The sequence below is a fragment of the Scylla paramamosain genome, chromosome 35 (assembly GCF_035594125.1).
Source record: "Scylla paramamosain isolate STU-SP2022 chromosome 35, ASM3559412v1, whole genome shotgun sequence".
In the NCBI taxonomy this organism is placed as follows: Eukaryota; Metazoa; Arthropoda; class Malacostraca; order Decapoda; family Portunidae; genus Scylla; species Scylla paramamosain.
This window is the reverse complement of record NC_087185.1, coordinates 8,925,507-8,938,988: the sequence shown is the minus strand read 5'-3', so window position 1 is coordinate 8,938,988 and position 13,482 is coordinate 8,925,507. Positions and strand designations below refer to the sequence as shown.

The window sequence follows — 13,482 nt, the reverse complement described above, 5'->3', positions numbered from 1 at the left end:
AGACCCTAGTGCTCTCCAACACCGTAATACTCCTCAGTTTGCCTCTCAAGACCCTAATACTCCTCAGCCAGGTTCTCAGGACAATAATAATGAGTTGGATCCCCAAACCGCAATACTCCAGAGCCTGGTTCTCAAGACCCTAACACTCCTCAGTCTAGTCCCGAAGTCCCTGATACGATTCCGTTTGGTCCCCAAGATCCTAATACTTTTCAGTCTGGTCCACAGTATTCTGAAACTCCTCACTCCATTCCCCAAGACCCTGCCACTATTCATTCTGCTCCCCAAGACCATGCTACATTTGAGACAGGTTTTAAAGATCCCATTATTCTCCTCCAACTAATAATGAAGACCCTAATACTCCTCAGTCTAGTCTCCAAACACCTACTACTTCTCAGTTTGACTCCCAAGATCTTGATACTCCACATTCTGGTCCTGAAAACTTTAATACTTCTCAGTCAGTCCACAAAACCCTAGTGCTCCTCAAATTGGTCCCTTAGACCGTGATACTTCTGAGCCTGTTCCCCATGAAATTGTTACTTCTCAGACCAGACCACAAGACCCTGACACTTCTCAGTATTGTCCCCAAGACTATTCCTCTTCATCCTGGTCCTCGAGACCCTGATGCTCCTCATTCGTCTCCTCAAGACCCTAATGATCCTCAGTTTCCTCCCCAAGACCCTGATACTTTTCATTCTGCTCCGAAAAACCCTGATACTCCTAAGTCTGCTCCCCTAAGACCCTGATACTCCTCAGTCTGCTTCCCCAAGACCCTGATAATTCTCATTCTTCTCCCCAAGACCCTGATACTTCTCATTCTTCTTCCCAAGACCCTGATACTTCTTATTCTTTCCCCCAAGACCCTGATACTTCTCATTCTGCTCCGAAAAAACCCTGATACTCCTCGGTCTGCTTTCCCAAGACCCTGATACTTCTCATTCTTCTCCATAGGACCCTGATATTTCTTATTCTTCTCCCCAATACCCTGATTCTTCTCATTCTTCTCCCCAAGACCCTGATACTTCTCAGTCTGCTTCCCAAGACTCTAATACTTCTACAGACTCTGACAGCACCTTAACTAATCCTAAAGACCTGCATCTATCCTCAACCAATCTTGAAGATCCAAATCCTCAAGATCTAATCTCACCTCCACCTAATCCTAAGGACCCTAATACTTCTTCTCCTAATGCCAAAAATCCTAACACTTCACTCAATACTTGAGAACTTAACTCACCCTAACTCACCCATACACAAGCCTGGAATCCCACTCATATTTCCCTCCGATCCCCTCCCAGCTGATCCAAGAGACAGCGAGGATTCAGAGTGACTGCCAGAAGCGTAGTCTCCTTCCACCTGCAGGAAACAGTTTTAATCCCACAGAGTATTACGCTCCACTAATCCTTTACAACTTAATCCTTCTCCACCTGAACAGAAAGACATGGATTTGCCACTCACTCAAAGCTCTATCACGTGGATCGTTGTGACATAGTTCTCTCTCTCTCTCTCTCTCTCTCTCTCTCTCTCTCTCTCTCTCTCTCTCTCTCTCTCTCTCTCAATAGTCTCTTGATTCATGTTGTCATGTTGTCAAGGTATTCATATGTATAAGTTCATTTTCTTTACATTATTACTATTGTTCTTATTATTATTGATATTGTCATTATTTTTATTATTATTATTCATCTGTATCCAAGATCATTTTGAACTGGTGTCTCGTCCCGCGCGCCTCCCTACTGTTCCTTAGTCGGTCAGTCACCGACTAGCCTCTGGGTTGCTGAGTGAGTGACGTGCCAGTCTCTCTGGCGTCATTTACGCACTCCATACCGCAGATTCTGTTATTATACTGAAGCTTCTAAGCAGTGTTTAGTGTTTCCCTGCTGACCTGGATAAGCGGATAAACAGAGTGTACCGGCCTCAGTACAATGTTGTTATGTGTTTTTCTTCCATGTTTTTGTTTTAAAGTACTTTATTCTGGGTAATAAAACCATAGAACAGCTGTTTTTTTTTTCCATTTTTCTTCACACATTCTTGGTAAATAAAAGGAATGAAACTCAGGGATATACTTTTCTTTTTATTTCGTTTTCTTCGATGATTCGTAGACAGACGTCAATAATTTAGTGTTCATGGGGAAAGGGTGTCTATCAAGCAATAAATTATGTAGCTACAAGCAATGGAGGAGGGACAGAGTGAAACAAGGGGAAGCTAAGCCCTTTGGCACTTGGAACCCACCCAACATAAGAGTGTTCACCTGGCAGCCAAATGTACAGGCAACCAATTAGTTATTTTGCAGAAAGTGAGAAACTTCTAGGATCTTCAACATTTTTAGCTTGATCTTTCGACGTGAAATAGTTGTAGTTAATTTAAGCAGATAAACAAGACGGAAAATTCAAATGTTAGATATTTATGTTCTATATTTTTGTGATACGGAATCTTGTGTGGGTTTTTCTTATTAGTTCTGGTTTCTGAGATATGAATAGATAGATATATGAGACTTTGGCAACACCTGTGGAAACCTGCAGCGAGAATGAGAACTTTACGTGATCGCTTACCTATTCTTCTTTACATACTCGGTTTTTTTTTCTTATCTTTTAAATTTCACAAATATATATATTTTTTTTTTTTTGTCTTGTAGTTTTCTTTTATTCTTTCCTTTTTTATATCCATCACTTCTCTTCATGGTTTGTTTGCATCGTTATCGCTGCATTGTGTCCATTCACCGTGTGAGGTTCAGGTGTGTGTGTGTGTGTGTGTGTGTGTGTGTCTCTTTATGGGGGAGGGGGCGCCTGCGCGGCTGCCGAGATGGGAAGGGTGGTGGTGTTGGTGGTCGCCATTAGGTGGGTGGGATGGTCGGGTGGGTGGTCGCCATCAGGGTGGGGCTGGGAACCAAAGGGGGATTCAAGGGGCAGACGTCGCATTAGCCTTGTGGGGTCTGGTACAGGTTGACGGGAACGCTGGGGGGCTGATACGAGTACCCGTTGCCGTTGCCGTTGCCGTTGACAGCACCGTTACCGTTGACTGCGCCATTACCGTTAACGCCGTTAGTGTAACCGTTTCCGTTCACTCCGTTGCCGTTAACACCGTTGGTGTAACCGTTGCCATTAACAGCACCATTGCCATTGACTCCGTTGGTGTAACCATTGCCATTAACTCCATTACCGTTGACGCCGTTGGTGTACCCATTGCCGTTAACAGCACCATTGCCATTGACTCCGTTAGTGTACCCGTTGCCGTTCACTCCATTACCGCTGACTCCATTGGTGTAACCATTGCCGTTGACAGCACCGTTGCCGTTGACGCGACCGTTTGAGTAACCGTTACCGTTCACAGCACCGTTTCCGTTGACACGCCCGTTGGAGTAACCGTTACCGTTGACGCGACCGTTGGAATAACCATTACCGTTGACAGCACCGTTGCCGTTGACGCGGCCATTGGAGTAACCATTTCCGTTAACGGCGCCATTTCCATTCACGCGGCCATTGGAGTAACCATTTCCGTTAACGGCGCCATTTCCGTTGACGCGGCCGTTGGAGTAACCGTTTCCATTAACGGCGCCGTTACCGTTGACGCGGCCGTTGGAGTAACCGTTTCCGTTAACAGCACCGTTGCCGTTGACACCGTTGGAGTAACCGTTTCCGTTAACAGCGCCGTTGCCGTTGACACCGTTGGAGTAACCGTTTCCGTTAACAGCGCCGTTGCCGTTGACACCGTTGGTGTAACCGTTTCCGTTAACAGCGCCGTTGCCGTTCACTCCGTTGGTGTAACCGTTTCCGTTAACAGCGCCGTTGCCGTTGACACCGTTGGTGTAACCGTTTCCGTTAACAGCGCCGTTGCCGTTGACACCGTTGGTGTACCCGTTGCCATTGATAGCACCGTTGCCGTTGCTGCCTGGGGTCTGGTACAGGTTCACAGGTACACTAGGGGGCTGGTAGGAGTACCCGTTGCCGTTACCATTTCCGTTAACGGCACCGTTACCGTTGCCGTTCACAGCACCGTTGCCGTTCGTGTAGCCGTTGCCGTTGACAGCACCGTTGCCGTTGCCGTTCACAGCACCATTGCCGTTCGTATAGCCGTTGCCGTTCACACCGTTCCCGTTTTCATTTCTGTATCTTCCGTTGCCGTTGGCACCATTCCCGTTTCTGTTAACGCCATAGGTGAAGCCGTTACCGTTGCCGTTGCCATTACCGTTGCCATGACTGTTTCCATTCAGTGTTGAAGCGAAGCAGACCCCGAGAAGAACTGCAGAGACAAAGAGTGCGGGGGTGTTGAAAGTTCAGTAATATGTGTAAATAGAGAGCAGTGGTGTGTGATGTGCTTTGTGTTGTGTTTCATGAAAATTTCAAATTTATGTGTGTGTGTGTGTGTATGTGTGTGTGTGTGTGTGTGTGTGTGTGTGTGTGTGTGTGTGTGTGTGTGTGTTTGTGTATCCGTGTCTGTGTCTCTGTCTGAACGTTGTACAAAAAAATTAACTTTAGAGTTCTTTATTTTGGTACGATTCACACAATCAATAAATGTGAATAAATTAAAGCATACATTTATACGTTTCTACAACGTTATTTTCTGTATTTCCCAGTTTATATATTAAAAAAAAAATAATAATCCATACCAATAACCAAACCAGTCTTCCTTCCTTCGAAATTCTTCCTTTTTTTTTTACTTTTAGAGAAAAAAACACCCACAACACCTACCAAAAAGTGATGAGCTGAGTGAATGACTAATTACTGGCACCGTGAGAGAAACAGTGTAAAAAAAGTCTTACCTGGGAGGATGAGACAGGCAGCGACCCTCATGGTTGTTACAGAAACCACTCACAGGAGGAAGCGTGAGTACGAGAGCGAGGTGAAGAAACAGGGAGACAGACGAAAGAAAACGGAGAGATCTTGATGTTTACTGTTCTTGGGTCGATGAGCAGACTACTAGAGGTGTTGTCGAGGGAGTGATGCGTCTGTCTGCCTGTGTGTGCCTCCCTCGCTCTTATATACAGCAGTCAGCGCTGACTCTCCCCAGTATCTGCTCTGGGAGGTCAAGGACGGGGAGAGAAATTGCGTTGAGGAAGAGGAAAGAGGAAAATGGGGAGAGGTGAAAGGAAGGGGGGAAAGTAAGGGGAGAGGGGGTGAGGTCTGAGAGAGAGTCTGGTCCCCAGGACCCTGATACTCAACAGTCTCTTCCTCAAGACGCTAATATTCCTCTGTCTCTTCCCGAATACCCTAATGCTCATCAGTCTGCTTCCAAAAAGCCTGATCATTCTCAGTCTGAGTCTCGAGATCCTACTAATCCTCATTCTGGTCTCCAAGACACTCAGTCTGCTCCCCAAGATCCCAATGCTTCTCTAGATAAACAGAAAGACTATTACTATCCTCCAATTAATATTCAAGACCATAATACTCTTCAGTCTGGTCTCCAAGAACCTAATTTTTCTCAGTCTGGTCCCAAGACCCTAATACTTCTCAGTCTGGTTCTCAAGACCCTAATACTCCTCAGCCAGACCCTCAAGACAATAATAAAGAGTTGGGTCCCGAAGATCCCAGTACTCCAAAGGCAAGTTCCCAAGACCGTAATAGTCTTCAGTCTGGTTAAAAAAAAACCCTAATACTCCTCAGTCTGGTCCCCAATACAATGATAATACTCAGTCTAGTCCCCAAGACCATAATACTCCTCATTCTGGTCCTTAATACCCTGATAATACTCAGTCTAATTTCAAAGACCCTAATATTCCTCAGTTTAGTCCCCAATACCCTGATACTCCGCAATCTGGTCCCCAAGAACGTAATGCTCCTCAGTCTGGTCCTGAGGACCCAGATACTCTTCAGTCTGGTCCCCAAGACCATAATTCTCCTCAGTTTGGTTCCCAGCACCCTAATACTCCTCATTCTGATATTGAGGTCTCTAATGCTCCTCAGTCTGATCAACAAGACCGTGATAGTCCTTAGTCTGTCCCCCAAGACCATGATAGTGTGGTCCCACAAACCCCGATACTCCTCAGTCTGGTGCTCAAGACCTTAACACTTCTCCAGACAAACCCAAACAAAATTATTCTCCTCCAACTATTAATGAAGACCCCAAGCCTACTCAGCCAAATACCCAAGATCCTACTGCTCTTCAGTCTGACTCACAAGACCCTGATATTTCCCATTCTGGTCCTGAAAACTATGATACTTCTCATTAAGGTCCACAAAACCTTACTACCCCTCAGACTGGTCCCTTGGACCCCGATATTTCTGAGCCAGGTCCCCAAGACCTTGATCTTCCTCAATCTGGTCCCAAAGACCCTAATACTTTTCAGTATGGTCCCTCACTGTGGTCCCCAAGACCCTGACACTCCTTAGTCTGCTCTCCAAGATCCCAATGCTTCTCTCGATAAAACTAAAGACTATTACTCACTTCCAACTAATAATGAAGACCCTGATATTCTCAGTCTGGTCCCAGTACCATAATACTCCTCAGACAGGTCCATAAAATCCTGATACTCATTAGTCTGGTCAACAAGACCCTGACATTCTTCACTCTACTCCCCAGTACCATAATATTCCTCAGTCAGGTCCCCAAGACCCTAATACTTCTCAATGTGGTTCTCAAGACCCTAGTGCTCTCCAACACCGTAATACTCCTCAGTTTGCCTCTCAAGACCCTAATACTCCTCAGCCAGGTTCTCAGGACAATAATAATGAGTTGGATCCCCAAACCGCAATACTCCAGAGCCTGGTTCTCAAGACCCTAACACTCCTCAGTCTAGTCCCGAAGTCCCTGATACGATTCCGTTTGGTCCCCAAGATCCTAATACTTTTCAGTCTGGTCCACAGTATTCTGAAACTCCTCACTCCATTCCCCAAGACCCTGCCACTATTCATTCTGCTCCCCAAGACCATGCTACATTTGAGACAGGTTTTAAAGATCCCATTATTCTCCTCCAACTAATAATGAAGACCCTAATACTCCTCAGTCTAGTCTCCAAACACCTACTACTTCTCAGTTTGACTCCCAAGATCTTGATACTCCACATTCTGGTCCTGAAAACTTTAATACTTCTCAATCAGTCCACAAAACCCTAGTACTCCTCAAATTGGTCCCTTAGACCGTGATACTTCTGAACCTGTTCCCCATGAAATTGTTACTTCTCAGACCAGACCCCAAGACCCTGATATTTCTCAGTATGGTCCCCAAGACTATTCCTCTTCAGCCTGGTCCTCGAGACCCTGATGCTCCTCATTCGTCTCTTCAAGACCCTAATGATCCTCAGTTTCCTCCCCAAGACCCTCATACTTCTTATTCTTTCCCCAAAGACCCTGATACTTCTCATTCTGCTCCGAAAAACCCTGATACTCCTCAGTCTGCTTTCCCAAGACCCTGATACTTCTCATTCTGCTCCATAGGACCCTGATACTACTTATTCTTCTCCCCAATACTATGATACTTCTCATTCTTCTCCCCAAGACCCTGATACTTCTCAATCTGCTTCCCAAGACTCTAATACTTCTACAGACTCTGACAGCATCTTAACTAATCCTAAAGACCCGCATCTTGAAGATCCAAATCCTCAAGACCTAATCTCACCTCCACCTAATCCTAAGGACCCTAATACTTCTTCACCTAATGCCAAAAATCCTAACACTTCACTCAATACTTGAGACCCTAACTCACCCTAACTCACCCATACACAAGCCTGGAATCCCACTCATATTTCCCTCCGATCCCCTCCCAGCTGATCCAAGAGACAGCGAGGATTCAGAGTGACTGCCAGAAGCGTAGTCTCCTTCCACCTGCATGCAGGAAACAGTTTTAATCCCACAGAATATTACGCTCCACTAATCCTTTACAACTTAATCCTTCTCCACCTGAACAAAAAGACATGGATTTGCCACTCACTCAAAGCTCTATCACGTGGATCGTTGTGACATAGTTCTCTCTCTCTCTCTCTCTCTCTCTCTCTCTCTCTCTCTCTCTCTCTCTCTCTCTCTCTCTCTCTCTCTCTCTCTCTCTCTCTCTCTCTCTCTCTCAATAGTCTCTTTTTTTTTCTTTTTTTTTATGTAGGAAGGATACTGGCCAAGGGCAACAAAAATCTAATAAAAAAAATGCCCACTGAAATGCCAGTCCCATAAAAGGGTCAAAGCAGTGGTCAAAAATTGGTGGATAAGTGTCTTGAAACCTCCCTCTTGAAGGAATTCAAGTCATAGGAAGGTGGAAATACAGAAGCAGGCAGGGAGTTCCAGAGTTTACCAGAGAAAGGGATGAATGATTGAGAATACTGGTTAACTCTTGCGTTAGAGAGGTGGACAGAATAGGGGTGAGAGAAAGAAGAAAGTCTTGTGCAGCGAGGCCGCGGAAGGAGGGGAGGCATGCAGTTAGCAAGATCAGAAGAGCAGTTGGCATGAAAATAGCGGTAGAAGACAGCTAGATATGCAACATTGCGGCGGTGAGAGAGGGGCTGAAGACAGTTAGAGGAGAGGAGTTGATGAGACGAAAAGCTTTTGATTCCACCTTGTCTAGAAGAGCAGTATGAGTGGAACCCCCCCAGACATGTGAAGCATACTCCATACATGGACGGATAAGGCCCTTGTACAGAGTTAGCGGCTGGGGGGATGAGAAAAACTGGCGGAGACGTCTCAGAACACCTAACTTCATAGAAGCTGTTTTAGCTAGAGATGAGATGTGAAGTTTCCAGTTCAAATTATAAGTAAAGGACAGACCAAGGATGTTCAGTGTAGAAGAGGGGGACAGTTGAGTGTCATTGAAGAAGAGGGGATAGTTGTCTGGAAGGTTGTGTCGAGTTGATAGATGGAGGAATTGAGTTTTTGAGGTATTGTACAATACCAAGTTTGCTCTGCCCCAATCAGAAATTTTAGAAAGATCAGAAGTCAGGCGTTCTGTGGCTTCCCTGCGTGATATGTTTACCTCCTGAAGGGTTGGACGTCTATGAAAAGACGTGGAAAAAAGCAGGGTGGTATCATCAGTGTAGGAGTGGATAGGACAAGAAGTTTGGTTTAGAATATCATTAATGAATAATAAGAAGAGAGTGGGTGACAGGACAGAACCCTGAGGAACACCACTGTTAATAGATTTAGGAGAAGAACAGTGACCGTCTACCACAGCAGCAATAGAACGGTCAGAAAGGAAACTTGAGATGAAGTTACAGAGAGAAGGATAGAAACCGTAGGAGGGTAGTTTGGAAATCAAAGCTTTGTGCCAGACTCTATCAAAGGCTTTTGAGATGTCCAAGGCAACAGCAAAAGTTTCACCAAAGTCTCTAAAAGAGGATGACCAAGACTCAGTAAGGAAAGCCAGAAGATCACCAGTAGAGCGGCCTTGACGGAACCCATACTAGCGATCAGATAGAAGGTTGTGAAGTGATAGATGTTTAAGAATCTTCCTGTTGATTTATGTTGTCATGTTGTCAAGGTATTCATATGTATCAGCTCGTTTTCTTTACATTATTACTATTGTTCTTATTATTATTGATATTGTCATTATTTTTATTATTATTATTCATCTGTATCCAAGATCATTTTGAACTGGTGTCTCGTCCCGCGCGCCTCGCTGTTGTTCCTTAGTCGGTCAGTCGCCGGCTAGCCTCTGGGTTGCTGAGTGAGTGATGTGCCAGTCTCTCTGGCGTCTGTTACGCACTCCATACCGCAGATTCTGTCATTATACTGAAGCTTCTAAGCAGTGTTTGGTGTTTCCCTGCTGACCTGGATAAGCGGATAAACAGAGTGTACCGCCCCAGTACAATGTTGTTATGTATTTTTCTTCCATGTTTTTCTTTTAAAGTATTTTATTCTGAGTAATAAAACCATAGAACAGCTGTTTTTTTTTTTTCCTGTTTTTCTTTACACATTCTTGGTAAATAAAAGGAATAAAACTCAGGGATATACTTTTCTTTTTATTTCGTTTTCTTCGATGATTCGTAGAAAGTCGTCAATAATTTAGTGTTCATGGGGAGAGGGTGTCTATCAAGCAATAAATTATGTAGCTACAAGCAATGGAGGAGGGACAGAGTGAAACAAGGGGAAGCTAAGCCCTTTGGCACTTGGAACCCACCCAACATAAGAGTGTTCACCTGGCAGCCAAATGTACAGGCAACCTATTAGTTATTTTGCAGAAAGTGAGAAATTTCTAGGATCTTCAACAATTTTAGCTTGATCTTTTGATGTGAAATAGTAGTAGTTACTGTAAGCAGATAAACAAGACGGAAAATTCAAATGTTAGATATTTATGTTTTATTTTTTTGTGATAGGGAATCTTGTGTGGGTTTTTCTTATTAGTTCTGGCTTCTGAGATATGGATAGATAGATATATGAGACTTTGGCAACACCTGTGGAAACCTGCAGCGAGAATGAGAACTCTACCTGATCGCTTACCTATTCTTCTTTAAATACTCGGTTATTTATTTTTTTCTTATCTTTTAAATTTCATTTTTTTTTTTTTTTCTCTTGTAGTTTTCTTTTATTCTTTCCTTTTTTATATCCATCACTTCTCTTCATGGTTTGTTTGCATCGTTATCGCTGCATTGTGTCCATTCACCGAGTGAGGTTCAGGTGTGTGTGTGTGTGTGTGTGTGTGTGTGTGTGTGTGTGTGTCTCTTTATGGGGGAGGGGGCGCCTACGCGGCTGCCGAGATGGGAAGGGTGGTGGTGTTGGTGGTCGCCATTAGGTGGGTGGGATGGTCGGGTGGGTGGTCGCCATCAGGGTGGGGCTGGGAACCAAAGGGGGCTTCAAGGGGCAGGCGTCGCATTAGCCTTGTGGGGTCTGGTACAGGTTGACGGGAACGCTGGGGGGCTGGTACGAGTACCCGTTGCCGTTGCCGTTGCCGTTGACAGCACCGTTACCGTTGACAGCGCCATTACCGTTAACGCCGTTAGTGTAACCGTTTCCGTTCACTCCGTTGCCGTTAACACCGTTGGTGTAACCGTTGCCATTAACAGCACCATTGCCATTGACTCCGTTGGTGTAACCATTGCCATTAACTCCATTACCGTTGACGCCGTTGGTGTACCCATTGCCGTTAACAGCACCATTGCCATTGACTCCGTTAGTGTACCCGTTGCCGTTCACTCCATTACCGCTGACTCCATTGGTGTAACCATTGCCGTTGACAGCACTATTGCCGTTAACGAGACCGTTTGAGTAACCGTTTCCGTTGACGCGGCCGTTGGAGTAACCGCTACCGTTCACAGCACCGTTTCCGTTGACACGCCCGTTGGAGTAACCGTTACCGTTGACGCGACCGTTGGAATAACCATTACCGTTGACAGCACCGTTGCCGTTCACGCGGCCATTGGAGTAACCATTTCCGTTAACGGCGCCATTTCCATTGACGCGGCCGTTGGAGTAACCGTTTCCATTAACGGCGCCGTTACCGTTGACACGGCCGTTGGAGTAACCATTTCCGTTAACAGCGCCGTTGCCGTTAACACCGTTGGAGTAGCCGTTTCCGTTAACAGCGCCGTTGCCGTTGACACCGTTGGAGTAACCGTTTCCGTTAACTGCGCCGTTGCCGTTGACACCGCTGGTGTAACCGTTTCCATTAACAGCGCCGTTGCCGTTGACACCGTTGGTGTAACCGTTTCCGTTAACAGCACCGTTGCCGTTGACACCGTTGGTGTAACCGTTGCCATTAATAGCACCGTTGCCGTTCACAGCACCGTTGCCGTTGCTGCCTGGGGTCTGGTACAGGTTGACAGGTACACTGGGGGGCTGGTAGGAGTACCCGTTGCCGTTACCATTTCCGTTAACAGCACCGTTACCGTTGCCGTTCACAGCACCGTTGCCGTTCGTGTAGCCGTTGCCGTTGACAGCACCGTTGCCGTTCGTGTAGCCGTTGCCGTTGACAGCACCATTGCCGTTGGTGTAGCCGTTGCCGTTCACACCGTTCCCGTTTCCATTTCTGTATTTTCCGTTGCCGTTGGCACCATTCCCGTTTCTGTTAACGCCATAGGTGAAGCCGTTACCGTTGCCGTTGCCATTACCGTTGCCATGACTGTTTCCATTCAGTCTTGAAGCGAAGCAGACCCCGAGAAGAACTGCAGAGAGACAAAGAGTGCGGGTGTGTGTTCAAAGTTCAGTAATATGTGTAAATAGAGAGCAGTGGTGTGTGATGTGCTTTGTGTTGTGTTTCATGAAAATTTCAAATTTATGTGTGTGTGTGTGTGTGTGTGTGTGTGTGTGTGTGTGTGTGTGTGTGTGTGTGTGTGTGTGTGTGTGTGTGTTTATGTGTGTGTGTGTGTTTGTGTGTGTGTGTGTGTGTGTATATGTGTGTGTGTGTGTGTGTGTGTGTGTGTGTGTGTGTGTGTGTGTGTGTTTATGTGTGTGTGTGTGTGTGTGTGTGTGTGTGTGTGTGTGTGTGTGTGTGTGTGTGTGTGTGTGTGTGTGTGTGTGTGTGTATCCGTGTCTGTGTCTTTGTCTGAACGTTATACAAAAAACTTAACTTTAGAATTCTTTATTTTGGTACGATTCACCCAATCAATAAATATGAATAAATTAAAGCATACATTTATACGTTTCTACAACGTTATTTTCTGTATTTCCAAGTTTATATATTAAAAAAAATAATAATCCATACCAATAACCAAACCAGTCTTCCTTCCTTCGAAATTCTTCCTTTTTTTTTTACTTTTAGAGAAAATAACACCCACAACACCTGCCAAAAAGTGATGAGCTGAGTGAATGACTAATTACTGGCACCGTGAGAGAAACAGTGTAAAAAAAGTCTTACCTGGGAGGATGAGACAGGCAGCGACCCTCATGGTTGTTACAGAAACCACTCACAGGAGGAAGCGTGAGTACGAGAGCGAGGTGAAGAAACAGGGAGACAGACGAAAGAAAACGGAGAGATCTTGATGTTTACTGTTCTTGGGTCGATGAGCAGACTACTAGAGGTGTTGTCGAGGGAGTGATGCGTCTGTCTGCCTGTGTGTGTGCCTCCCTCACTCTTATATACAGCAGTCAGCGCTGACTCTCCCCAGTATCTGCTCTGGGAGGTCAAGGACGGGGAGAGAAATTGCGTTGAGGAAGAGGAAAGAGGAAAATGGGGAGAGGTGAAAGGAAGGGGAAAATAAGGGGAGAGGAGGTGAGGTCCGAGAGAGAGTCTGGTCCCCAAGACCCTGATACTCAACAGTCTCTTCCTCAAGACGCTAATATTCCTCTGTCTCTTCCCGAATACCCTAATGCTCATCAGTCTGCTTCCAAAAAGCCTGATCATTCTCAGTCTGAGTCTCGAGATCCTACTAATCCTCATTCTGGTCTCCAAGACACTCGGTCTGCTCCCCAAGATCCCAATGCTTCTCTAGATAAACAGAAAGACTATTACTATCCTCCAATTATCCTCCAATCTAATGCTCCTCAGTCTGATCCACAAGACCGTGACAGTCCTTAGTCTGTCCCCCAAGACCATGATAGTGTGGTCCCACAAACCCCGATACTCCTCAGTCTGGTGCTCAAGACCTTAACACTTCTCCAGACAAACCCAAAGAAAATTATTCTCCTCCAACTATTAATGAAG

General features: G+C 45.5%; 3 protein-coding genes across 3 annotated transcripts; 1 reads left to right on the top strand and 2 right to left on the bottom strand.

The window, feature by feature from the left end:
• Positions 1-2,908: 2,908 nt before the first annotated feature.
• On the bottom strand, positions 2,909-4,781 carry LOC135090419 (uncharacterized PE-PGRS family protein PE_PGRS46-like). Its single transcript, XM_063987172.1, has 2 exons — positions 4,751-4,781; positions 2,909-4,230 (listed from the first exon to the last, which is right to left on the bottom strand). Exons 1-2 carry the CDS (start codon positions 4,779-4,781, stop codon positions 2,909-2,911), a joined length of 1,353 nt encoding a protein of 450 aa, XP_063843242.1.
• Positions 4,780-5,921, top strand: LOC135090418 (uncharacterized). Its single transcript, XM_063987171.1, has 3 exons — positions 4,780-4,813; positions 5,166-5,545; positions 5,712-5,921. The coding sequence occupies exons 1-3, from the start codon at positions 4,780-4,782 to the stop codon at positions 5,919-5,921; spliced, it is 624 nt and encodes a 207-aa protein (XP_063843241.1).
• Positions 5,922-10,715: 4,794 nt separating this feature from the next.
• On the bottom strand, positions 10,716-12,869 carry LOC135090417 (uncharacterized PE-PGRS family protein PE_PGRS46-like). Its single transcript, XM_063987170.1, has 2 exons — positions 12,697-12,869; positions 10,716-12,004 (listed from the first exon to the last, which is right to left on the bottom strand). The coding sequence occupies exons 1-2, from the start codon at positions 12,725-12,727 to the stop codon at positions 10,716-10,718; spliced, it is 1,320 nt and encodes a 439-aa protein (XP_063843240.1). The 5' UTR covers positions 12,728-12,869.
• Between the last annotated feature and the right edge of the window lie 613 nt (positions 12,870-13,482).